The sequence below is a fragment of the Pan paniscus genome, chromosome 13 (assembly GCF_029289425.2).
Source record: "Pan paniscus chromosome 13, NHGRI_mPanPan1-v2.0_pri, whole genome shotgun sequence".
NCBI classification, from domain to species: Eukaryota; Metazoa; Chordata; class Mammalia; order Primates; family Hominidae; genus Pan; species Pan paniscus.
The window spans coordinates 85772838-85799414 of NC_073262.2; the positions used below are offsets into that span (position 1 = coordinate 85772838).

Below are 26577 nucleotides of genomic sequence, written 5' to 3' on the forward strand. Positions count from 1 at the left end.
GCATGATCAGGGCTCACTGCAGCCTCAACTTCCCGGGCTCAAGCAATCCTCCTGTCTTAGCTACCCAAGCAGGTGGGACTACCTGTAGCAATCCCACTTCAGCCTCCCAAACTGTTAGGATTACAGGTGTGACTCATTGCACCCAGCAAAATGGAAAAGTTTTAAGCAGGAGAGAAACTTGTGCAGAATATTACTTTAAAAAGATCAGTCTGACTGCACTGTGGAGAGTGGATTAGGGAGGGAAAGCAAGATCATTAAGGAAGCTAGGTCCAGGTCTCAGGTGATGAAACTGAGATTTTGCTGAAGCAGTAAAAATTGAAAAAAAAAAATGGATGCATTTAAATGGTATTTAGGAGGTAGAATTCACAGGACTTGGCATTGAATTTCTGTTGGAAAGAGAGGTTTTCAACACCATCCATGGTTTCATGCTTTAATAACTAGATGGCTGGTGGTACCATTCCCTGAGATAAATATTCAAGTTTTATACAAAAGACCATGAGTTTGGCTTTTTAAATTTGATTTTGAAGTACCTTTGAGATATCCAAGTCAAATAGATATGTCAAATAGGTAATTGGGTACATAAATTTGTACCACACAGAATGATGTGGGCTGGCGATATGAATTGAGAGTCATTGTAGGCAATGTGCATGGATGATAACATATGAGGAAAGAGTGTAGGGCAAGGCCAGATCATAAGATAAAGCCTTGGGGGACAATTTTATTATTATTATTACTACTATTTTTATAGAGACAGGGTCTTGCTATGTTGCCCAGGCTGGTCTTGAACTCCTGGGCTCAAGCGATCTTCCTGCCTCAGCCTCCCAAAATGTTAGAATTATAGGTGTGAGTCACTGGCACCTGGCTATGGGAACAATTTTTAGTGGCTAGGTAGAGGAGGATGAGTCAAGAAAAGACATGGTCATATGGTGAGAGAGGCAGGAGGGAACTCAAGAGAGTATATTGCCAGAGAAACTGAAGGCTACAAAGAGAGTGTTCAAGAACTCACACTGAGAAGTTACAAAAGGTTAGAACCTAAAATGTATTGGATTTAGCCTCATGGTGGTTGTATTAGTCTGTTCTTGCATTGCTATAAACAAATACCCAAGACTGGGTAATTTATAAGAAAAGAGGTTTAATTAGCTCATAGTTCTGCAGGCTGTATAGAAAGTATAGTGGTATTTGCTTCTGGGAAGGCCCCAGGAAGCTTTTTACTCATGGTGGAGGGGAGAACAGGAGCAGGTGCTTCACATGGTGAAAGCGGGAACAAGAGAGTGAGGTGGGACATGCTACACACTTTTAAACAACCATATCTCATGAGAACTCACTATCTCAAAGACAGTACCAGGAGGGATGGTGCTAAACCATTCATGAGAAATCCACCCCCATGATCCAATCACCTCCCACCAGACCTCACCTCCAACACTGTGGATTATATTTCAATATAAGATTTGGGTGGGGACACAGATCCAAAACATATCAGAGGTCTTTGGTGACTTTCGAAAGACTTGTTTGGCAGATTAATGGGGGAAGAAGCCAAATTAGTTTATCAAAGGCTACATCATATGCTGAATGACAGATAAGACCATTAGGCTAAAATTCAATTGTTGAATATATTATATATAATATATATCTATCGCTGGGTAAATAAGTCAATGTATTACATGAGGTAGGTAAAATTATTCACACTATTCAGATTTTTAAAACGGAGTCTTAGAGATGTTAATGTCACATGTCTATTAAGTATTTAAAGTCAAGATTTGCACCTGTAGTCAACAACATGCTGATTCTCTAAACAAAGGCATTATCAAGCAAGGAAAGATTCATGTTTTCCTTTTCTCATTTTTTGTTTTTTGAAGAGACAGGGCCTCATTCTATCACCCAGATTGGAGTGCAGTAGTGTGATCATAGCTCACTGCAGCCTCAAACTTCCTGGGCTCAAGTTATCCTCCTACCTTAGCCTCCCAAGTAGCTGGGACTACGTGCGTGCATCACTATGCCTGGCAAAATTTTTTATTTTTATTTCTTGGGTCCCCAGAAGTTGCCCAGGCTGGTCTCAAACTCCTGGCCTCAAGTGATCCTCTTGCCTCACCCTTCTGAGTGGCTAGGATTACAGGCTGAGGCCACCATGCCCAGCGTTTTTCATTGATTTTTTTTCTCTCATTTTTCACATAAGCTGAGACAGAATGTATGACTTTTGAACACTCTAGAATTTAGGCTTATTGATTTTTTTTAAAAAAAGAATTTAGGGAAAATAACAAACATACACAAAATTATAGACAATAGCATTGAGTTCTAGCACTCTGAAAAAAGAAAAAGAAAAACAAAGAATAGCATAATTTATTACCATCAACATTTATTGACTCATGGCTTTTCTGGTTTAATGTATACCCCTAGACATCATCCCTCCTCTCTTTCTGCCCTCCCTATGCTAGCAAATTATTTCAAGGCAAATCCTTGATATAGCTCTTCCTAAAATCCATAGCATTTTTTATTCAAAGTTGTCAATTTTGCCTGCTATAAACTTCCTCTTTTAAACATCTGATCAAACTACCTGATAGTTCAAATAGAAGAGCAGGAAATAAAATTACACCTGAAAGTTATGTAAGTTTTAAAGTTAGTTTTTTCACTTCCTGCAGGTGAAAGGAATCATTTAATTGATTTAACGACAACAGGTGAATGAAGTAAACTGATGTTTCTTTTGAAGTTTAGCTACTTCCTTTCTGCCAGTTGTTTACTATAGTAAAATGATCAGAAAAACTTCATGCATTTTCACATGTAATATTTTATTTTTAAATGTATAAAGACATGGCTTTGGTCATGATTGTTTATAGAGGTCAGATAATGCAAATAACAAGAGCAAATTTGTATTTTTTTTTTTTTTTGAGACAGAGTTTCACTCCTGTTGCCCAGGCTGGAGTGCAATTGCATGATCTTGACTCACTGCAACCTCCACCTGCTGGGTTCAAGCGATTCTCTTGCCTCAGCCTCCCGAGTAGCTGGCATTACAGGTGCCTGCCACCACACCCAGCTAATTTTTGTACTTTTTTAGTAGAGACAGGGTTTCAACATGTTGGCCAGGCTGGTCTCGAACTCCTGACCTCCGGTGATCCACCCGCTTCGGCCTCCCAAATTTCTGGGATTATAGGCATGAGCCGCTGTGCCCGGCCAGATTTGTATTTTTTTAAAGATGATGTCTGATTTTTTTAAAGACGAGGTCTCACTGTGTGGCCCAGGCTGATGTTAAACTCCTGAGCTCAAGCAATCCTCCTGCTTCAGCCTCCCAAAGTGCTGGGATCACAGGCATGAGTCACCATGCCCAGCCAGATCTCTACATTGTAAACATCACAAAGGGTCTTTGGAGATCACTTGTCCTTGGTATCCAGGAAGTCATGGTTCCTCTGTGTGCTTTATGTGACATCATTAAGTGAAGGGTAGCCCATGCTACACCAGGTGCTGAAGGCTGAGACGGTGAGAGCATGAGTGATAAGATGCTCTCTCCCCTTGCTCTCTTTCTGAAGATGACAAACTCCATCTTTTTTCTAAAGTCTTACTAAAGGTGGAAATCTTTTTTCTTCACTTCAATTTTAAAAAATTATTTGTTTTTGTTTTATAGAATAGACTGAGAGTGGGCTTTTAAGAGTAACAAGTTGATTTTGTATTTATATACAAACACTGCATATTGTTAGACACTTATAAATAGGTTGATGAATATTCAGTATATATGATAGATATACAAGCAGTTTGGTGTGGATATATTAAACTTATTGAAAAATTTTTAAAATGTGAGATTTTACATATTTCTGACTTTTTCAAAATTTGAGTTTAGAAGAAAGTTGAAATATAGCTCAGAGCTAATTTTCAGGTTGAGCTCTCTGTAGCCCTAGGTACTCCAAACCAAGTGTTTCAAGAGTCACCTGGAGTTGCGATAGTTGGCAGTTTGGGGGGCAAGAACCCTTGTACTCTTTCTGTTCCTCCCCTCCCAACTGGGCAGTTGTATTTATTAAGCATCTGCACCATCCTTTGTTGAAGAAAGGGCTCCCCACCTAAGTTTGATAATCAATGGTCTACAAAAATAGCACTTTGATGAAATCTGATGTCCTGGGAGGAAGGAATTCAGAACAGAAATAGGAAACAGGTTCCATTTGACAGTTTATTTAGTGCGTTCAGAATAGAAGGTAGAGAAAAAAGTATTGTAATCAAGATAATATTCATCTACAGAGGAATATAGTGAACATGCAGTATTTCTAAAATTGCAGTTTAACAAGAAATAAAAAAAGTACAAATGTTTCTCATTCAAGATAATCCACATTTTGAAGATCTCATTTTACACAAAAAAGGGTAATTAGAACTATAAACAGGTCTTCATTTTATAATAAGCACTTAATATAATTAATGTGCAGTTATGATTTTTAAAATTGGCAAACATGCAAAATTGCATTAAATAAGTTATGTCAGATAATTATCCTTTGTTTAATGTTTATTTACAGCTTGTAATTAATGTTTAATCATTTTGTTGTCAGTGGTGGGAATCCAAGTTACACAGCACCAAAATATGTTGTCAGCGGCAAATCCATACGGGTCTGCAACAACAATTCTTGTGTCCTCAGGAGAGAATCTGACTAAGGGGCATAAGGCAGAAGAGACCAAGACAAGTTTTAGAGCAGGAGTGAAGGTTTGTTGAAAAACTTTAGAGGAGGAATGAAAAGAAAGTAAAGTACACTTGGAAGAGGGCCAAGCGGGCATCTTGGAGAACAAGTGCCCCATTTGACCTTGGACGTAGGGTTTTACATGTTGGCATACTTCTGGCATCTTGCATCCCTTTTCCCTTGATTCCTCCCTTGGAGTGGGAGGCCTGTTAGCACTTTGGAGGTAAGCATGCGCAATGTGTTTACTGGAGTTGTACGCATGCTCACTAGAAGTGGTCTTCCCTTACCAGCTGAATGTCCTTAGGAGGTCAGATACCAGTTAAACTCCTCCATTTTGCCTCTTAATATGCATGCTTGAGCCCACTTTCCCAACTCCTTGGATCTTATCGGGAAGCTGCCGATCACCAGTTGTAGGTGTTTCTATCTACTGGGAAACTGCCTTTTCCTGGCACTGGCTGCAACCAATTATTTTAGAGAGACGGTTTAACAACCGCCTGACATTCCTGGTTGGGGTAGGGGGCACCTTCTCTTGCTCTGTTTATGCCTAAATAGCTACCTACTGTAACCATTTATTTTTCAACATACATTTAATTGAAAAATAATGGAAATACAAAATAGGAAAAGTTATGGTCCCTGGCCTCCAGAAAATCCATCTAGTGGGGCTGAAAAGAAAACTTACAAAACAAGTATCTTACAGCAAAGTGAGGTGAAGAGATAAGACGAATCAGAGTTGGCATGGCTGGGGCAGGTTTACATGACAGAGGCTTGAGCTGCTACTTGAAAGAAACACAAGACTTTGCAAATTGTGGTGGAAAGCTAAGGGATGCTAGGCAGAGGGTTGATGTGAGCAAGAAATACAATGTGAAGAGCTGTTCACAAGAGAATGAGGGTTTTCAACAGGGAATAATGAGAGAATTGATTGGAGCAAAAGGTTAGGATGATGAGGTGAAGGAAATTTTTCTTTTTGGAGGGGGGTGGGCAGGGAACAGGGTCCAGCTCTGTGGCCTAGGCTGGAGTTCAGTAACAGGATCATGGCTCACTGCAGCATGGAACTCCTGGGCTCCAGTGATCCTCCCGCCTCAGCCTCCTGAGTAGCTGGGACTAAAAGGTACATGCCACCCCACCCTGGGATTTTATTTTTGAAGCCAAGGATCTCAGTTACCCCAGGGTGAAAGTAGGGTAACAATGTGTATTGCCTTTAGGGGTTCCTATGGAAGTCTCTTAAAGAGATGCTTCTACCCTCCCACCATGAGAGATTCTGATTTTTTCCTTCTTTGCTGTCCAGGTGACAATGTATATAGTATAATGAAGGATGTTACTAAATGACATGTGCTGCACACCTGAGTCTTGTGGAGGCTGAAGAAAAGGAGGCTCCTGTAGAAAATAGGAACTCAGTGAGTGTTTTCAGACAGCTGGGTAATGTGTATGAAGAAGAAAGCTTTGGGCCAGGCGCGGTGGCTCATGCCTGTAATCCCAACACTTTGGGAGGCCAAATCTGACAGATCACTTGAGGTCAGGAGTTCGAGACCAGCCTGGCCAACATGGCAAAACCCTGTCTCTACTAAAAATACAAAAAGTAGCCGGGTGTGGCGGTGTGCACCTGTAATCCCAGCTACTCGGGAGCCTGAGGCAGGAGAATTTCTTGAACACGGAAGGCAGATGTTGCAGTAACCTGAGATCGCTCCACTGTACTCCAGCCTGGATGACAGAGTGAGACTCCGTCTCAAAAAAAAAAAAAAAAAAAGAAATTTTGGCTACTGGTGTGTTAGGCTTGGTGGGAGAAACTGAAGGCAGGGAGATGTAAGGAGTTGACTGCAATTGTATAAGAATTGAAGAGGCAGAAAGAATATCTGAATGTTTGATGGTAGAGAAGGTGAATGTCAGAAAAAACAAAGCGGAGCAGACACTGTACTAAGAATAACCATTTTTCAAAGTAGGTATTGTTTCTATTTTACAAACAATAAAATCTAGAAATCAAATACAAATCCAAGTTATATAGGTTTTAGTGAGAGAGTTGGGCTCTGAATTGAGGTTCGTCTGACTCTAAATTCTGCTAACACACTATGAATTCAATTTTGAGTTTCTAAGAGATGGAAAGAAAAAGACAAAAGATGAGCTTGCTTTTGAGGTTTGATGTACGGGTAGGTTGTCCAGCAAGCATCTGGAAAAGTGGCATTTGGCTTTAGAGATGTTGGGTATAGATTATTAAAAATTATTTGCACAGGGTGACAATGATAAGGATTCCAAGGGAGACCACTAAGAGTTGAAAAAGAAAGGAGAGAGGAAAGGCTTGAACAGCAATAATATTCCCAGGTTAGAAAAAAAATGGGATCAATTATTGAAAAACCAGAAAAGGAGTAGGAAGTTATGAGAAATAGGAAGTGTAGCATCACCAAAAATAAAGAAAACACTTGTACTTAGGAAAAGATTGTCAAAGCTGTTGGATACTGCAGATGTCAAGGAGGCAGGTCTAATTTGGCAATTAGAAAAAAAAATAGTTGGGGTCAGTAGTTTTATTTCGGAAGAGCATTACACAGGAGCCAATCTGTAATTAATTAAAAATAAAAATAGTAAAGATAGGGAAACAGATAATTTACTAAAATCTATAGACACTTCTTTTGAGATTGTGAAAAAATGAAATGAGAGAGAAATTAGCACATGGTAGGTAGGTGGAGGAGCAAGGCCTAGGGAGGGTTTCAATTCTGGGCTTCTTTATAGCTTGGTAAGGAAAGAGCCTGTTGAAAGGGTAAAAGATTGAAATGCAGGTAAAGAAAAGAAAATAAATGTCTTAATGGAAAAAAGTTTTTAATTTAAAAAGTAAAGAAAATAGGGCTGGGCGCGGTGGCTCACGCCTGTAATCCCAGCTCTTTGGGAGGCTGAGGCAGGTGGATCATGAGGTCAGGAGATCGAGACCATCCTGGCCAACATGGTAAAACCCTGTCTCTACTAAAATTCAAAAAAAAAAATTAGTTGGGTGTGGTGGCATGCGCCTGTACTCCCAGCTACTCGGGAGACTGAGGCAGGGGAATCAGTGGAGGTTGCAGTGGAGTGCCAGAGCTGAGATCGTGTCACTGCACTCCAGCCTGGTGACAGAGTGAGACTACATCTCAAAGTAAATAAATAAATAAATAAAAAATAAATAAAATAGCAATAACACCTGTCATCAACCACAAAATTGTATAAAATAAGTTAAAGGCCATTCTTTTTATTATTATTATTATTATTATTATACTTTAAGTTCTAGGGTACATGTGCACAACGTGCAGGTTTGTTACATATGTATACATGTGTAAAGGCCATTCTTAAATCCTCCAATTTACAAACCCTTTTCTACTTTACTGTTAATAGTTTGGTGCAAATCTTTTTCTTTTTCTTTTCGGAGACAGAGTCTCGCTCTGTCGCCAGGCTGGAGTGCAGTGGCATGGTCTTGGCTCACTGCAACCTCCGCCTCCTGGGTTCAAGCGATTCTTCTGCCTCAGCCTCCCAAGTAGCTGGGATTACAGGCACGTGCCACCATGCCCGGATAATTTTTGTATTTTTTAGTAGAGATGGGGTTTCACCATGTTGGCCAGGCTGGTCTGGAACTCCTGACCTCCTGATCCGCCCGCCTTGGCCTCCCAAAGTGCTGGGATTACAGGCATGAGCCACCGCACCCGGCTGGTGCAAATCTTTTTCAACATCTTCCTTTATTTAAAGAAGTATCACTCTTTTCTCTGTCTTTCTCTGCATTTGTTCCTAAATAAACCCGTTATTAAATAAAAATGGTGCTGTATATGCATGCATGTTTTCAAATTACTTTTTTTTCATTATATCTATCACAGAGGTCTTTCTAGGTTAATATTTACACTCATATCAAATCCATCTAATTCATTTTAGTTGTTGTATAGTGTTCTTTTGTTTGGCTAGATCATAATTTGTATAGAAATTTCTTTTTTATTTTGTAGAGAAGTGGGGTCTCACTATCTCAAACTCCTGGATTCAAGTGATCAACCCCTCAGCCTCCCAAGGTGCTGGGATTGCAGGTGTGAGCCACCACATCTAGCCTCAATGTGTGTAGAAATTTATACATTGATACACCTTTCTTGGTAGCTTAATTCTAAAAAGTGGATTGCTCTGTGTTGTGGGCTGACTACTCCCCAAAGATATCCATACACTAAGCTTTAGAATCTGTGAATGTTACCTTATATGGCAAAAGGTATTTTGAAGATGTGATTATTAACTTAATCACCTCTACTGAATATTGAAATAGTAAGATTATCCTGGATTACCTGGGTGGGTCCTAAATGTCATCACAAGGCTATGTGATGGCAGAAGCTGAACAAAGCAGTGTCAGACAGACCAAAGATGCTACATCGTTGGCTTTGAAAAAGCAGGAAGGTGACACAAGCTAAGAAATATAAGTGGCTTCTAGAAGCTTGAAAAAGCAAGGTAATAGATTCTCCCCTGGAGCCTCCAGAAGAAAATAGTCCTTCTGGTACCTTGATTTTAGCCCTACAATACTCATTTTGGATTTTTGGCCTCCAGAACTGTAAGAGATACATTTGTGCTGGTTTAGTTAACCGAGCTTGTGGTACTCCAATGTGACTTTATCTGAACTTTATTACATCTGCAAAGACCCGATTTCCAAATAAGGTCATATTCATAAGTATGAGGGTTAGGACTTGAACATAAATTTTTGAGGGACACAATTCAATTCACACACCCATTTTCAAAAAGTCAATTCGATCTGTGAGTGGTTTTAAAATTTGATTTCTGTGAACCTACCATTTAATTCTGGAATTGTTACTGCCTCATTCCAAAGACTAAATTCTTCCTCCATTTGAGATTTTAGGAAGTCCTAGAAGAAATAGCTGAGCATGGGTGGATATTTTGGAAATAATCCTCATGGTATGGAGCAGAGAACGTCCCCAGTTATACATATGTAGCACATTATTTTATAAAGTTAGTATTTGAGCAAAACTAAACAATATATTTTTACACACACATACGCAGAATATGTGTATGTGATTTACGTATGACTATGCCCTAAAGAAAAGCAGCAAAGTGAGGGGAGGTGGACGGCAGGGATGGCACATGCAGAAGCACGCAAGATTCCGCGGTGTGGAGGGTTCGTGGGTGCGTATAATTATCTTTCATTATTTACATGTGTACTTTATGCGTTCGTTAGCTATATTTTTGTATGTTTTAATATGCAACAAAACAGCGTATGAGTTATGCTTTAATGTAAAATTGTCTACATAACACAAAATTTAAAAGAAATGGCATACGGATAGTAGAAAACATGCTTTGAGGAAAAAGCGTCATGTACTAAGTCCAGAAATCGACATTGCAAAGAGGCACCAACTGTTTTCATCAAGCTGACTTTTCCAGGTGTTACTCAGGAAAGCTGACCGATGATAGAGCACTGGGTCAACTCACGCTAATTATGAAACCGTGAGTAAAATAATCTGTGCTTCTATGTAACTTAAGTACCCACAAATCAGGAAGCATTCCCGGATGAAAAGCATTCACAGAACCATACGCTAGTTCGCCACCTTCCCAGTGGAAAAACCCTTTTCTCGGAAATTCTCAGCGCAAAGACTTTGCCCTATTCCAAAATGGCTCCGGCGCCTACAACTTAAGCATAGCGCAGGTCCGGAAGTTACGCAACCCCATAAGGTAGCACGCCGTTTCCCGTGGGGAGCGTTTCCGCCATATTTGAAAATTAATTGGGAAGGTACTGGTTTTAAGTGTAGTTGCCGACGCAATGGCAGCCTTTGCAGTGGAACCTCAGGGGCCCGCGTTAGGTGAGTGAAATATTGCTTTTCCTTGCTGGCACTGCCATCCATGCTCTGGGCCTGGAGGCGGGCAAGACTGAAAGGCAGTCGTCAGGCTCTCGTCTGCTGGTTTCAGTCGCGGAGAGGGAATCCTTGGGTGCCCCCAAGTTCATAGTCGGTCCCCTACTCGACGCGTCGCCTCCATACTGCTACAAAGGTGGCGCCGGGAAGCTGAGGGCCCTGGGAGGGTGAAGAAAAGGCCGTCTGGCGGTGACTGAGCTGTGTTTGTGCCCCCACACGCCAGCCACGTTAGACTGGCCCATACCTTAACCTCTTTCTGATACCCGAGACGCGATGCTGGTTGCTGGATTCCCCGGTCCCCAGAAGCATCCCTGGGAGGAACTGACCGCGGTACACGTGGGTGGGCGGTGCCCTGAAGTGTGTGGGTGCAGTCCACTGCTTCTTGATCACCTGTGCTTCCAGTTCCTGTTTTGACTCCTCTCTCCCGGGCTTTGCCAAAGGAATCTTGTTATTAATGGAAGCTTGAATCGTGCAACATTTAATCAACCGTGTGGTTGGTAATCATTGAGATATTGACCTTAACAGCAAGCTAGGAGTTCGCACGATATTTCCCGCCTTTATTTGGGGAAAGTGACTCTTAAGTATTGTAGGAGGTGTTTTTCTCTAGTAAGTCACGATCAGAATTTTTTTAAAGATTCATTCCCATTATTCATTGCGGAGCCTCGTTGAAATATGTCGTCTTTGAAAAAAATCTACCACTTTAACAGCACGCGGATTTCTTTTTTTCCTGCTGAGTTTTGCGACTTGTGAGAATCGTCGAAAATTTTAGAACGGAAAATAAACCGTCTTACTGTCATAGAGACTTAGCTGAAAAGTTAGGTTATAACTTTCTGAGCTTGGAAAAGAGAGCAAATGTAATATATATGGTGTAGAAAGAGTCTTTAGATTTGAAGGGTATGTAATGCTTGCCATGTTTGGTGTAAAATAAGTTCTTTTTGAGAATAGAGTAACTTGAACTGCTTTAGTCTGTCATAAAAAAACTAAATGCATAATGTCAATAATGCAGATACTCTGCATTAAAATTTATATATAGATGTCGTCTTGGTATTTATTTTTAATGTATTTTAGAGATAAAAAACTCTTCATTTCCAGTTCCAAATTTTTCTATTCAACAAAAACATTTTGGAGTGCATATTTATTGGGGTTACAAATGTGAGTAAACCAATCCCTGTATATTGCCTTGCCAGAAATCTGACATTAGCCAGTATTAATGTTCAAGTCCACATTTTGCAGATATTCCAGGTGCCCACTGGTGTAGTAAAACTAAGGGTTGACTTCAACAAACTGCTAGCTGAGTACGTATCTTTTAGGAGCACAGAATATGAAATGGAATTGAGGACATGCAGCATCTTTTCCTTAAGTTTGCTTTAAGTGAAATTTAGCCTGAGGGGTGGTTAGTGACAGTCCTCATTAAGAGCCCATTGTGCCCTCCTTCCTGTCTGGTGCTTTCTTTTTTTCTTTTCCTTCCTTCCTCTCTCCCTCCCTCCCTTCCTCTTTTTTGACACAGCCGTGTCACCTGGGCTGGAGTGCAGTCGTGCAATCTCAGCTCACTGCAACCTCCGCCTCCGGGCTCAAGCAATCCTCCCACCTCAGCCTCCCAGGGGCTGGGACCACAGTGTGCCGCCACGCCCAGCTACTTATTGTATTTTTGGTAGAGACAAGGTTTCGCCATTTTGTCCAGACTGGTCTCGAACTGAGCTCGAGCGATCCACCCGCCTCGGCCTCCCAAAATCCTGGGATTAGAGGCTTGAGCCTTCTACTGTGTCTGTATGTATCCAGATACATCAGAACTTTTCTTAAGCCAATTCTTACTTTATTTTGCTATAATTTTTTTTTCTTTTAGGGAGGGGGAGTGAATGTAGTGAATGTTACCAAAAACTTTGCGTTTAGTATGGTATTCTGAATATCTGTTAAGAATATGCTTTTGTTTAGACTTTTGGTTTGATTTTAGTGGATCTTCTTACGAAATATTTCTATAGTGCCATGTAACATAGTAACTAGCACTTTATAAAATAATTACAATGTAATTAGAGTTTTCACACCCATGTTTTAGCATTTGCTTTATCCATTTATTGAATTTGTTTTTTTTTTTGTCTTTTATACACTTGTATTGTTAATATCTAGGCCTAATATAATGGGAAATAAGAGGAAGACTAAATAGTTGGCAGCTTTCGGATATTAAGAAACAGATTGTTAAGGCCATCTAGAAGTTAAGTAATAGTTAATAAAAAAACCATACAAATAACATAGCAAACATTTGACCCTTCTGAGTGCAATGAGTCACACTCAGGCTTGTCACCTAGTTGAAAATTATTTTCATAAGCAGAGATTGCAAGTTCTACATTTATACTTTACTCAGTTTTTGCTATTATAAAATATTTGTAGAAAATAATAATTCGTATTTATTGAGCACCTAACTGTGTATCAGGTACCAGGTCAAGCTATACTTGCTATAATTCTAACAAAAGCTCTGTTAGTGGATGCTAGCTATGCTTATTCCCTTTTGCTGAGAGAACTTGAACCCACATCTTTGACTCCATAGCCCATTGTTTTCCTTATTCTGCTATTTTGCTCTGAAATTAGAATTATATAGCTCACTCATCTTCATAAGGGAAATAATATCTACTCTATAGATTGTGAGGATTTATTTTGTATCAATTGTGAGGTTTCAGTTCTCTAAGTTGGCTTTATATTGGGGGATATTTAATGATGATTCTTTAATTTTTTTTTTTTTTTTAAATAAAAAAGATGAGATCTCAGTGTGTTGCCCAGGCTGGTCTTGAACTCCTGAGCTCAAGTGATCCTCCTGCCTTGGCCTCCCAAAGTGCTAGGATTGCAGGCGTGAGTCACCATGCCCAGCTGTGATTATTCTTGACTTAAACTAATGATTAAGAAAAAAGATACAAAAATAAGTTTTCAACTCTTTTCAACATGTTTCTGAGTTAGGGTGCTAGTTATCACTGTTATTTTGTAAGTGCTCTAATATATGCATGGTTACGGTTTTATCACAATAATGATGAACTTTTTATGGGGAAGAAAAAGAAACAATTTAGCAAGCTAAACCCATTGTGTTTGATATGCTAAGCTTTGTATGTATAAGTAGTGCAGCCTGTCCTTGTTTTCGGTTGTTACATAGTCCAAACTGATTCGGAAATGGAAAGAAGTTATTAGTGTGATTTTTAAGCCCCTGAAATAATGTAAACAAAAATAGCTGTCACAGATTAATATTGTGCTGCCAGGTGTAGTGGCTTCACACCTTTAATCTCAGCACTTTGGGAGGCCAAGGCTGGTGGATCACCTGAGCTCAGGAGCTCCAGAGCAGCCTGGGCAGCATGGTGAAACCCCATTTCTACAAAAAAATACAAAAATTAGCTGGGCGTGGTGGTGCAGGCCTGTAGACTTAGCTACTGAGAGGCTGAGGAGGGAGGATCGCTTGAGCCTAGGAGGTGAAGGTTGCAGTGAGCTGAGATTGCGCCACTGCACTCCAGCGTGGTGACAGAGTGAGACTCGGACTCAGAAAAAAAAAAAAAAGTGAATACAAGATAACTTTACATTTTTCTAGAAATGTTTTTTGTTGGCTTTTAAAATAATAAATTCAACTATGGTTCTATTATATCTAAAAGTTTTGATTAAATTTGCAAAATTATGTTAGATTCTTGCATGTTTTTGTCATCAACATGTAACAGAAACTGTAACAGAAAAGTCCTTAATTTATTTTTTGATTCATGTAGGATCTGAACCAATGATGCTGGGTTCACCCACATCTCCAAAGCCAGGAGTTAATGCCCAGTTCTTACCTGGATTTTTAATGGGGGATTTGCCAGCTCCGGTGACTCCACAACCTCGATCAATTAGTGGCCCTTCAGTAGGAGTAATGGAAATGAGATCACCTTTACTTGCAGGTAGGTGAATTGCTTAAAATAATTTTATAGACATGCTAGATACAGGGATGTCCAATTTTTTGGCTTCCCTGAACCACATTGGAAGAAGAATTGACTTGGGCCACACATAAAATACAGTAACTCTAATAATAGCTGATGAGCTTAAAAAAAATGCAAAAAAATCTTAAAATGTTTTAAGAAAGTTTACCAATTTGTGTTGGGCCACATTCAAAGCCATCCTGGGCTTCATGCGGTGTTCAAGCCATGGGTGGGACAAGCTTGTGCTAGAATTTTAAAAAGTGTAGTGGTGCAGCATTCACCCTCATCAATACATTCATTAATTAAAAAAAATTAAGCAGTGTGTCTATTATAAAGCAAAGCTTTTAAGGCTCTTGGAATAGAGGTGTAAGAAGTATAAGCTATAATTTCTAGAGCCACTAAAATGTATTCTATGTTTTTTTCATTCTAAGATGCCTTTGAATTGGCTTTTAAGTACCACTAGGAAAGATAACCCTAAATATGACACAATGCTAAGATGCCATTTTTTGTAAAATTTCTGTTTTGGAGATGTCAGAGTGTGGTGGGGGAAGAGTGCCTCATAGAGTTGATGAAATACCATCATTTAGCTTCATCTGAATTCATTTAAAGTAATTCATCTTAAGACACAAGAATAGGAAATAATCGGTCAAAAGAAGTGTAACTTGAAGATGTAGATACGAATTCTGCCTTTAGTCTTAGTGAATTGAGATTCTCACATATAGCGTGTTTAAGGAAACTTGGGGGGAGGTTTTATACACAGAATTTGTGATTGTCAGGGCAAAGTATTGTAAATGCAGCCTGTATTTATTACAGAACTCCTTTAGCAAAGAAATATTTTAAAAAATGACTTCGAAGTTTTAACTGAGTAGTGAGAATTAGATACAGAAGTGTTGAATTCTAATTGTGAGCTAATATCCTTTAGTAGTAGTTCAGGTGAAAACTCTTTTTACCTTAATTGCCCTTTAAAGTATTTTTGCTTTAAAATGGTTTATTATTTAGGATTTATCAGGGAGAATTATAAATTATATTTGAAGTAATTCATTTAACATTAAACATTAAATTTCAAATGTGTTATTTTATTATGGTAGCCAATGTATATTGATTGCTTATGAGCCTGGCAGTATGCTAATCATTATTTTGTCAATCTTAAAGGGTAGGTAATAGTATCCCCATCTTTAAAAAGAGAAAACTGAGGCTAAATGCAATAACTAATTTGCTGAAGCTCACTTGCTAGTAAGTGAGAGAGCACTATAAACCTCAGGTTAGTCTTATTCCATAGACTGTGCCCTAAATAGCTTAAGCTGTACAGTCCAGGCTCAGACATTAGTCTTACCGATGGCCTGGGCTGCATCACTATTTGACATTGCATGTTCTCTGATCGATAAAGACATCTTTATGTCACAGAACTTGGTCCTTTTACTACATCTTTATTATGTACTTAAATATATTTCTACTGTGAGAAACATGAATGGGATCTACTTAATCTAGATAGTCAAACTCTACATAGGGAATTGTATTTATTCAGGAATCTACAGACTGGAGCTGTTTAGTACCTACTTTCAAGTGAGAAATGGGATCAAGTTTTGTATTTAAATGTTAAGCGTTTTGTAGAGTGAGCAAAAGTTACATGTGTTTTCTGAAAACTAAGATTTTTATTAACTACTTACTCTGAATCCTTTTATTCAGAGTGCAGTCTGTGGATCAGCAGCATTGGCATCACCTGGGAGCTTATTAGAACTGTATAATCTCAGGCTTCACCCTACACCTTCTGAATCAGAGTCTGAATTTTAACACGGTCCCCAGGTGACTGTTCAGCCTATTAAAGTTTGAAAAGAACTAGCAGACAAGATTTTAAGTCAGTATTTCGAAAATATAAATTTAAAAAATCTTACCAAAAAGAAGAATCCCTTTTTTTTTTTTTTTTTGGACACTGTAGGTGGGTCACCACCACAACCAGTTGTACCAGCTCATAAAGATAAAAGTGGCGCTCCACCAGTTAGAAGTATATATGATGACATTTCTAGCCCAGGACTTGGATCAACACCTTTAACTTCAAGAAGACAGGTAATATAAATACCCTTTTGATCCCCAATGAACAACATCATAAGGTTTTATGTGGCTGTTCAGTGAGAGTCAATACTTTGAAATGTTTCCCTGAAGTCTATTTTAATGTAACTATGTTGCACAGAATAAACATTAAACACATCATAGAATCTACTTAAATTGTGTTGATGATGAACTGTACTTAACAGTGTAGAACTCTAGATTTTCTCTCATAGGTAATTCTCAGGTGTTTATAGGTATGCCTTATCCACCTGCCCATACCTCCAACCTACTTAATATACATGTAGAATGTGACTATGGTTTAAATCATTCTGATTGTTTAAGAAGTTTAATATTTAATATTTAAAAATTATGTGAAAGAACAAATGAAAATTTAGAGTTTCATCTAGATCTAGGGCACTCGTCAGCTGAGAAGTAGTATGGACTTGTCTTTATTTTCTTCTTTTTTTAGGGTCCCCAACAGGGTCCTGCTCAGTTGCCCAGGCTAGAGTGCAGCGGCACAGTCATAACTCTGCAGCCTTGAACTCCTGGGTTCAACCAATCCTCCTGCCTCAACTGTCCTATTGGGATATAGGCACGTGCTGCTATGCCTGGCTAATTGTATTTTTTTTTGTAGAGATGAGGTCTTGCCGGATTCAGGTGATCCTTGCACCTTGACCTTTCAAAGCGCTAGATTATAAATGTGAGCCACTGTGCCTGGCCGACTTTTCTTTTAAGTAGAAAATTTAGTAGCTTCATATACAGAAGTGTTGTTTCCTATTATTATTGTGCTTAGTAGGACATATAAACAAAGTTTATCACTTAAGTTGATAAGTTCTTTATATAAAGATATGTCTGCTGTTTGCTTTAGATATATGTTTTATGCCTTTCCCTAAATTGTATTTAGTGAAGTTGAGAGTTCAAGAATATTAGAAAGCATTTTTCAGTGGATTTGTGCTATTTATAGGCTTGATATATCTGGCATACTAGGCTTACTTGTCAAGTAAAGCAAAATTCATTCACTGTGGTAAACAGATTACTGTTTCTTCCCAACACTTCTAGACCTGCCTTCCTGTCCAACAGGAGCCACTAGCTAAGTGCGGCTATTGATACTAAAGATATAGCTAGTCTTTATTGAGATACACTTTAAGTATAAAATACACACCAGAGTTTGAAGACTTAGAAAGAATGTAAGGTATCTTATTTTTTTATGTTGATTACATATTGAAATGATGTTTTGGATGTGTTTGGCTAAATATTACTAAATTTCACCTGTTTGTACTTTTAAAATGTGCCTACTAGAAATGGTAAAATTACACGTATGGCATTTGTTGTTCCTAATGGGTAGATATCCTGGTCTGGGATGTTTTCTAAAGGTTGATAAGTAAAGCTTATGATTAGTTTGGTATGAAGGCTGGGCGTGTTGGTGCATGCCTGTAATCCCAGCACTTTGGGAGGCCGAGGTGGGCTGATTGCTTGATTTTTATGTATTTTTATTTATTATTATTATTTTTTGAGACAGGGTCTTGCTCTATCACCCAGACTAGAGTGCAGTGAAATGCTCATGCCCCACTGTAGCCTCGACATCCTGGGCTCAAGTGATCCTCCTACCTCTTCTCCCTAGTAGCAGGGACTACAGATGTGGACCACCATGCCTGGCTAACTTGTATTTTTTGTAGAGATCGGATTTGTCCTGTTGCCCAGGGTGGTCTTGAACTCCTGAGCTCAAGTAATCCACCTTCCTTGGCCTTCAAAAGTGCTGGGATTACAGGTGTGAGCCACTGTGCTGGGCTTTGAGCAGATTGCTTGAACCCATGAGTTTGAGATCAGCTTGGGCTACATGGCGAAACTCTGTCTCTACTGAAAATACAAAAAAAAAAAAAATTGGCTAGATGTGGTGGTGTGTACCTATAGTCCCAGGTACTCAGAAGGCTGAGGTGGGACGATTGCTTGAGCCTGGGAAGCTCAGGCTACAGTGGGCTGTGATCGTGTTACTGCACTCAGCCTGGGTGACAGGGTGAGACCCTGTCTCAAAAATAAAATAATAAAAATTAAAAAATTAAAAAATTGTTTGTTGCAAGAACCACTGGCTTCTAAATTTGTGCAAGGTTTTATTACTTCTCTGATGATACAGACAAAGGCTTACAGATATTGCTGTATTCAAAATGTTTGAAAGACTCGTGGGTCATAATTTATAGAGAATGTTTTTGATTTGAAAGTTGGTAAGAATATTATTGCTAGATTAGAGCCCAAATTAGTTATGCCCCCTGGAATTTGCTCAATTTGCTTTCTAATCATGAAAGAATTGGCATTAATAATTGAGGAATAAATTTTATATCTCTCCCAACATTCTTTCAGCATTTAGTTCTGGTTGCTAAATGAAGCTATTTGAGATTTCCTTAGTTTAATTAGAATCTGTTTTAAAAAATCTTTATTGAGTTCTAGAGAGATTCTGTTCTCATTTATTGATTGGATATTGTCTTTGTTTTAGAAGGATTTTAAACTATTTTAATCCTTAATTTTCTTATATTTAAAGGAACTAAAGTGGATAATTTACCAGTTTTGGAACTTTCTACTGGTAGTGGTAGGGATATGCTGTCTTTTATTGTTTAGACTGATTTGAATCTATAGTGTTTCATGGTTTCTAAGTTTCTGTTGAAAATCAAATTTTGTCACCCTTCTGTTTTTCTGTATGAACCTGGTCATTTTAAAAATTACCATTATCTCTGTTATTTCAAATATTGTACATTAGAAACTAAAAACAAATAGTTAACATGTCACCTTTTACAGAAGATAGTCTTTTTTTTTTTTTAACATAATGTGACTTTTCTTATTTTAAACAAATACTAAGGGATCTAGTAAATTTTAGGTTAATACTGTTTAACTTATGGGGAAAAAAGAGTGCCTTTGTACTTTGAGCTAATTAGAGGCATCTCTAGCACATGATAAAAATTCAATTATCCATTGAATGAAGCCTTTTAACACTTACTGTATTTATGTTTTGCATTTTTACCATAACACTTTCTTCTGTTTTTGTGTAGCCAAACATTTCAGTAATGCAGAGCCCTCTTGTTGGAGTTACATCTACTCCTGGAACAGGTAAGTGATTCTTTCTTTCTTTTTTTTTTTTAAAAGACAGGGTCTGGCTCTGCTACCCACGCTGGATCCGTGTGATCACGGAGTAAACAACTCTGACACCAAATACTTCTCTATTCTTCGAATGAATTTAATATAAAATGTTTGTTGGTAACTGCCAAAATTTTTTATTTTATATTTCAAACTTGGAGATTTTCCGAAATCTATAACTTCTTTCAGGAAGGAAATACTTTGTATATTGATTATTTTCTGAATCAAATCACCCTGAAGGTATGATGGGGTGAATATTCAGAATGTCTTTTTAAGAAATTGTATACTTAATAGATGTTTGAAGTGTCTCCTTAGTTATTAAAACTTGTCAATAAAAAAGCCATTGGAATTGGGATGAAAAGGAATAGTTAAGACACTGAATAATAAAGGTGTTTTGAGAGATGTTAATGCATAGTTATAAATCTAAATGCCGTTGAATAGAAGCAACCACTGATTATATACCTAGTTTTTCTTTAAGATTAATGGCTTTTTAATAATCATCATTATGCTTAGCACAGTTCTTCATATGTAGTCATATGTGTATAATCCCATCAAATGTTTATTCAGCAAATATTTGAGCACCTAACTATGTACTCTGGGAAATAGTAAACAAAATAGATATTCCCTGCCTTTATGGAACTTACATTTATTTGCAGAATTTACATTTATAAACAAAACAAGTAAATTATAACATTTGTTAGAAGGTATTGCATTTTGTGGAGGAAAAAATTAAGCAGCAAAGAGGGGAAGGGGGTAGAGACTTAGAGTTTTAAATAGAGTAATGTATTAGTTTTCTGTTGCTGCCATAACAAACTACCACAAACATAAAAGTGGCTTAAACAATACACATTCATTATCTTTCATTTCTGGAGGTCGGAAGTTTGAAATGGGTCTTGGTGGGCTAAAATCTAGACATTGGTAGGGCTGTGTTCATTTATGGAGGTTCTAGACAAAAATCTATTTTTCTTTTTTTTTTTGAGATGGATGGAGTCTTGGTCTGTCGCCCAGGTTAGAGTGCAGTGGCACCATCTCGGCTCACTGCAACCTCCACCTCCTGGGTTCAAGTGATTCTCCTGCCTCAGCCTCCCGGGTAGCTGGGATTACAGGTGCTGGCCACTGCGCCTGGCTAATTTTTTTTTTTTTTTTTTGTATTTTTGGTAGAGGTGGGGTGTCACCATCTTGGCCAGGCTGGTCTCGAACTCCTGACCTTGTGATCTACCCACCTTGGCCTCCCAAAGTGCTGGGATTAAAGGCTTGAGCCACCGCACCCGGCCGGCAGCACCCGGCCGGCAATAATCTATTTTCTTGCCTTTTCCATTTCTAGAGGCTACTTAACGTTTCTTGGCTTGTGGTTCCCTTCCTCCATCTTCACAGTCAGCAACTTTGTAACTCTTTGACCATTCTTCTGTAGTCATATCTCCCTCTCTCTTTTAAAGACCCTTGTGAATACATTGGGCCCTTCTAGATAATCTAGGATAATCTTTGTATTTTAAGGTCAGTTGATTAGCAGCGTTAATTCCACCTGCAACCTTAATTCCCTTTGCCATTTAATGTAACATTCACAGGTTCCAGGGATTAGGTCATGGACATCATTTGGGGACCTACCCAGCTTATTCCACCTACCACTGAAAGTTAGGGGGCAAGTAAACTTTACTCAAAAGTCTGTAAGTTAGGGAGGTAGGGAATAGTATTCTAGACGGAGGGAACAGTGTGTCTGGGATGTTCAAGGAAGAATAAGGGGACGGTGACTGAAATGGAGTAAGTGAGGGGGAGAATAGTAGAAAATGAGGTCAGAGAGGAGAGGTAATGGGGGCAGATGTATTACATGGCCCTGTAGGTTATTGTCACAATTGGTCTTTACCCAGAAAAGGTGGAAGACAATAAGGATGAGACTGTTGCTGGGTTCAACTAGTTTGGGAGTAAAAATTAGCTTAGAAGCAAGGAGACAAGTTAGGAGGCTACTTGTAGCAATCTAGGTGAGAGATGATAGTGATAGAAAAAGAAGGCAGGCAAGAAGGGAAATAATACAATAACAGGGAAAGATGGAACATAAGCAACAATAGCAAGACAGTAGATTTTAAACTAAGCAAATCAGGCATGTGCCTATAGTTCCAGCTACTGGGAAGGCTGAGGCAGGAGGATTGCTTGAGCCCAGGAATTCGAGGTTGCAGTGAGCTGATTTTGTCACTGCACTCCAGCTTGGGTGACAGAACAAGACCCTATCTCAAAAAAAAAAAGTAAATAAAAATTAAAAAAAAAAAAGCAAAAAAAACTAACCAAATTAACAATTATGTAAAATGTATTAAACACTCTGGTTAAGGCAGGTATTGTCAGAATGGATAACAAAAGGAACACCCAATACAAATTGGATCCTTTGAATCCTCCAAGTCTGAATGTCTTGAGGCAGTCTGTGAGCACTCATTGGCTGTGTCTTTAAAGTCTACATTTCTAGTAAAATGTTCTTCAAGGAAACTTAGTCATTTTCTATCACGATGCTCAGAATTCTTCCAGCCTCTACCCACTGCCTGATTTCTAAAGCCATTTCCACATTTTTACTTGGGTGTTAACAGCAGCACCTGACTTGTTCCAAAATCTGTACTAGTTTTCTGTAGTTGCCATAACAAATTACGACAAACTTAGTGGTTTAAAACAATACACGTATTATCTTCTGGTTTCTAGAGGTCAGATATCTGGGCTGTTGGTTAGAGCTCAGATGTCAACAGGGCTGTGTTTCTGTCTGGAGGCCTTGGGTATGAATCTGCTTCCAAGCTCCTTCAAGTTGTTGGCAGAATTTAGTTCTGTGTGGTTATAGGAATGAATGAGGTCCCTCTCCTTGCTGGCTGTTACCTTAAGATGTTAACTTCTAGAGGCTGCCCTCACTCCTTGGCTCATGGCTCTCCATCTTCCATCTTCAGATATAGCAATGGCAGATCAAGTCCTTTGTTATGCTTCATATATCTCTAACTTTACTTTTCTGCCTTCTGCTGGTGATTAGAGCTCATTCGATTTTATCAGGCCCGTGAGGATAATCTGAGATAGTTCCTTATTCTAAAGTCAGCTAAGTAGTAACCCTAAGTTCATCTGCAAAGTTCCTTCACGGCAGTACCTGGATTGGTTGATTGGATTACCAATCAGTCAAACCAGGGGACAGAAATCTTGGAGGCCTCTTTAGGCTGGGCGCAGTGGCTCATGCCAGTAATCCCAGCACTTTAGGAGGCTGAGGAGTGCAGGTCACTTGAGGCCAGGAGTTTGAGACCAGGCTGGCCAACATGGGGAAACCCTGTCTCTAGTAAAAATATAAAAATTAGCCAGGCATGGTGGTGCACGCTTGTAATCCCAGCTACTTGGGAGGCTGAGGTGGGAGGATCACTTGAACCTGGGAGGCAGAGGTTGGAGTGAGCTGAGATCGAGCCACTGCACTCCAGCCTGGGTGACAGAGCGAGACTTTGTCTCCAAAAAAAAGAAATCTTGGAGGCCTTTTTAGAAGTCTGTCTACTGTGTATGTCATGATCAAACATCTAGAATGTCACCCTAGTCTTTTCAGCCATGTAACTGAGGTTGAATGTCTAGGAAAATTAGTTCTGAACAGCCTTAAGCTGATCAAACTGTAACAAATAGGTGGATGATGATGCTTTGTTACACACAGAAATAGTGATTATTCAGTTATTTGAGTCATGCCAGGTGCCACTGGCTCATGCCTATAATCCCGAGGCAGGTGGATCACTTGAGTCCAGGAGTTTTGAGACCAGCCTGGGCAACATAGTGAGATGCCTGTCTCTACAAAAAAAATTTTAAAAATTAGCCTGGCGTGGTGGCACACACCTGTAGTCCCAGCCACCTCGGATGCTGGGGTTAGGAGGATCCCTTGAGCCTGGGAAGTCAAGGCTGTAGTGAACAGTGATCACACCACTGCATTCCAACCTGGGTAACAGAGTGAGACCTTGTTTCAAAGAAATAATTGAGTCAGTAAGTGATCCCAGGGACATTGAAAATCCAAAAACAGGGCTGAGTGTGGCATGGTGGCACATGCCTGTAATTCCAGCGCTATGGGAGGTCAAGGTGGGAAGACCGCTTGAGCTGGGGAGTTTAAGGCTGTAGGCAGCTATGATTGCACCACTGCACGCGAGCCTGGGTGACAGCGAGACCTCAAAGAAAAAAAAACAGGCAAAAACACATAATGTTAAGTAATGTTTTACATTTTAGCGGCTCTCTTAGTTGACTGAAAAGCATACATTTTAATTTTCCTACCGTTGTCAAGTAGAAAAGTGCATGATTAATGTTAATAAATATCTTTTTGTTAACTTATTTTTTTCTAATATAGTAACTTCTGTGAGGTTTTGTAATTGTAGAAACTATATATGAAAATACAAGAGCTGTGATAGGAAAAATAGCTATCATGAATTGGCCACTGGGAGCCACTGCTGCTTCTACTTTGAGTTTAAGGAATTTACACATAGAAAGTCTTAATGGGGTATAAGTGACAAAGAATATTTTTGAAAAGATGACAAGGTGTGGAGACCTATCATGCATGGCCAATGATAGGCAAGAAATAGAAAAAGAGAATTGACAGGAAAATTGAGGGGAAAACCTAGATTTTTCATTTAGAGCTATATATATATATATATATATTTTTTTTTTTAAGTGAAGTTTTTTTGGATGATTAGTAAATCTTAGCTTTCTGAGATTGGCAACTTTTATAAAGAGATGTCATGGGATATAATGGCATGACTGCCACTTTATGCTTAGGTTGTTTTTTGCATCCAATAAAGAGGTTGGTGGGTTTATTTTTTAAACATTCTGTAACTGATGTTAAGATCTTTTTTAGAATATTATTTCTGGTGCAGGAAAACATTGGTCACAAGTCAAAATAGGAAATCTGGATTAAAGAATATAAGAAACTCTTAGTCATGGTATATTACTGCCCCTGGTAAAGAACACTGAATGTGTTTTTTCTACTTTCCCCATCCTCATCCCTCAATATTTTTTTCTGCTGCAATTTAAGTTTTCTTCTGCTTTTCTTCTTCCTTTATATTTTTTATTACTTTTTTTCTTGAGAAGTTCTTTCACTTATATATTAGCTCTCTTCCAAAATGGTAGGTCACTTGTTAATTAACTAGAATCATTATTTGTGTTAGCATATTGTTAACAGGTTAAGCGTGATATTAAGTGATAGTAGCACTTTATGGCTGCTTTTGTTGATGCAAGGACCTCAGAGTTTTGATAGTGTTCCTGGAAGTGGGGGCCAAAAGGGACTCTTCTTTTTCTGGTTTGGGTTAGGTACTCCTTACATGTGTTCCTTTTAAAGCTCTCTCTGCTTGGCTCTCATCTGTCTTTATTACTTGATTATGAACTCCTTCAAGACAGAGATTTTTCCTGTGTCTTCAGTGTTTACCCATCTCAGAGCTGGGTACAAAGGACCTAACATTAATCCTGTGCTTTTCCACTTGACAACAATAAGAAAATTAAAATGTATGCTTTTCAGTAGACTAAGAGAGCCACTAAAATGTAAAACTTTACTTAACATTATGGTTTTGCATTTCTTTCTTTTTTATTTTTTTTGAGAAAAGATCTCACTGTCACCCAGGCTGGAGTGCAGTGGTGCAGTCATAGCTCCCTGCAGCCTTAAACTCCCAGGCTCAAGCAGTCCTCCCACCTCGACCTCCCATAGTGCTGGAATTATAGGCATGTGCCACCATGCCATACCCAGTCCTTTGTAAATGTTTGTTGACTGAATATATTGATGGATATAAGCTGTAGAGAGTTGAATGGTGGCCTCCATACAATATGTCCACATCCTAATCACTGGAACCTGTGACTGTTAACTTACATATGATTGAGTTAAGGATTTTCAGAGGGGAGACTCTGAAGGAGAGTTTAAAGAGTTAAGGAGGGAAGGGGACAGAATCCTGGATTGCCTGGATGGCGCCTAAATCCAGTCACAAGGGTCCTTGTAGGTAAGAGGCAGAAAGAAATTTGAAACTGAAGAGGAAGAGAAACATATAGAGGAGAGAGAAGGTGATGTTCAGAAGGGGGCAGAGATTAGAGTGTTGTTTCCAAAGCATGCCATAAGTCACCAAAAGGTGGAGGAGGCAAGCGGCAAGCAGTGGATCCTTCCTTAGAGTCTGCAGCAGGCATGCCACCTTGCCAACAACATAATTTTGGACTTCGGGCCTCCAGAATCTGTGAGAGAATAAATTTCTGTTTTAAGCCATCCAGTTTGTGGTAATTTGTTACAGCAGCCACAGGTAACTAATATATGTAAATATTGTTTTGAGACAATGACATTCCAACACCAGTATCCACTACCAAATAAGAGGATTGGTGTATTTGCATCCAACTTGGCAAGGCATGATTTTTCTTTAATAATACTGAATAAAAACTATCCTTATTCTAGACTATGTAGCTTCTTATTGCTGCTGAACCATATTATCACAAATTAATATCTTAAAAAAACACAAATTTATTGTGTTACAGTTATGGAGGTCAGAAGTCTGAAGTAGGCCTCAGTGGACTAAAATCAAGATGTTAGCAGGACTGCATTCCTTTCTGGAGGCCCTAGAGGAGAATTTTTTTTTTTCTTTTCTAAGTTGTAGAGGCTGTCCACATTCTTTGGTTTATGTCCCCCTACCATCTTCAGAACCACCAGTGTCCAGTGAGTGTTTCTACATTATTATTTTCCTTTCCTCTTCCCCTTTTAAGGACCTTATTGGTTATATTGGGCCTATTTGGATAATCTAGGATAATCTTATTTTTAATTAGTCACCAAAATTTCATTTACTCTCATGTCAGATTAACTATGCTACCATTGAGTGGTCTCTAGTTATGGTGGTGGCAATGTTTATGTTTTAGTCAAAATAATAAATTCAGATGGTTTTAGAAAATTAAATAGAACTTACTGTAATCCCAGCAATTTGGGAGGCCAAGGCACCCGGTAGATCACCTGAGGTCAGGAGTTCCAGATCATCCTGGCCAACATGGTGAAACCCCATCTCTACAAAAACTACA

At 38.9% G+C, this 26577-nt stretch overlaps 1 protein-coding gene across 2 annotated transcripts in view; it reads left to right on the top strand.

Moving 5' to 3' along the window:
* Positions 1 to 9499: 9499 nt before the first annotated feature.
* NUP35 (nucleoporin 35) overlaps positions 9500 to 26577 on the top strand; it is a 38049-nt gene continuing 20971 nt past the window's right edge. The window contains exons 1-4 of one of the 2 annotated variants that reach the window (XM_034954616.3): positions 9500 to 9761; positions 14215 to 14385; positions 16340 to 16467; positions 19488 to 19545. In XM_034954616.3, the coding sequence (XP_034810507.2) occupies positions 9713 to 9761; positions 14215 to 14385; positions 16340 to 16467; positions 19488 to 19545 (406 nt within the window). In that variant the 5' untranslated portion in view covers positions 9500 to 9712. Of the gene's footprint in view, positions 9762 to 10235; positions 10433 to 14214; positions 14386 to 16339; positions 16468 to 19487; positions 19546 to 26577 lie in introns of those variants that run through there. The other variant, XM_003823522.5, reaches the window with a different exon arrangement.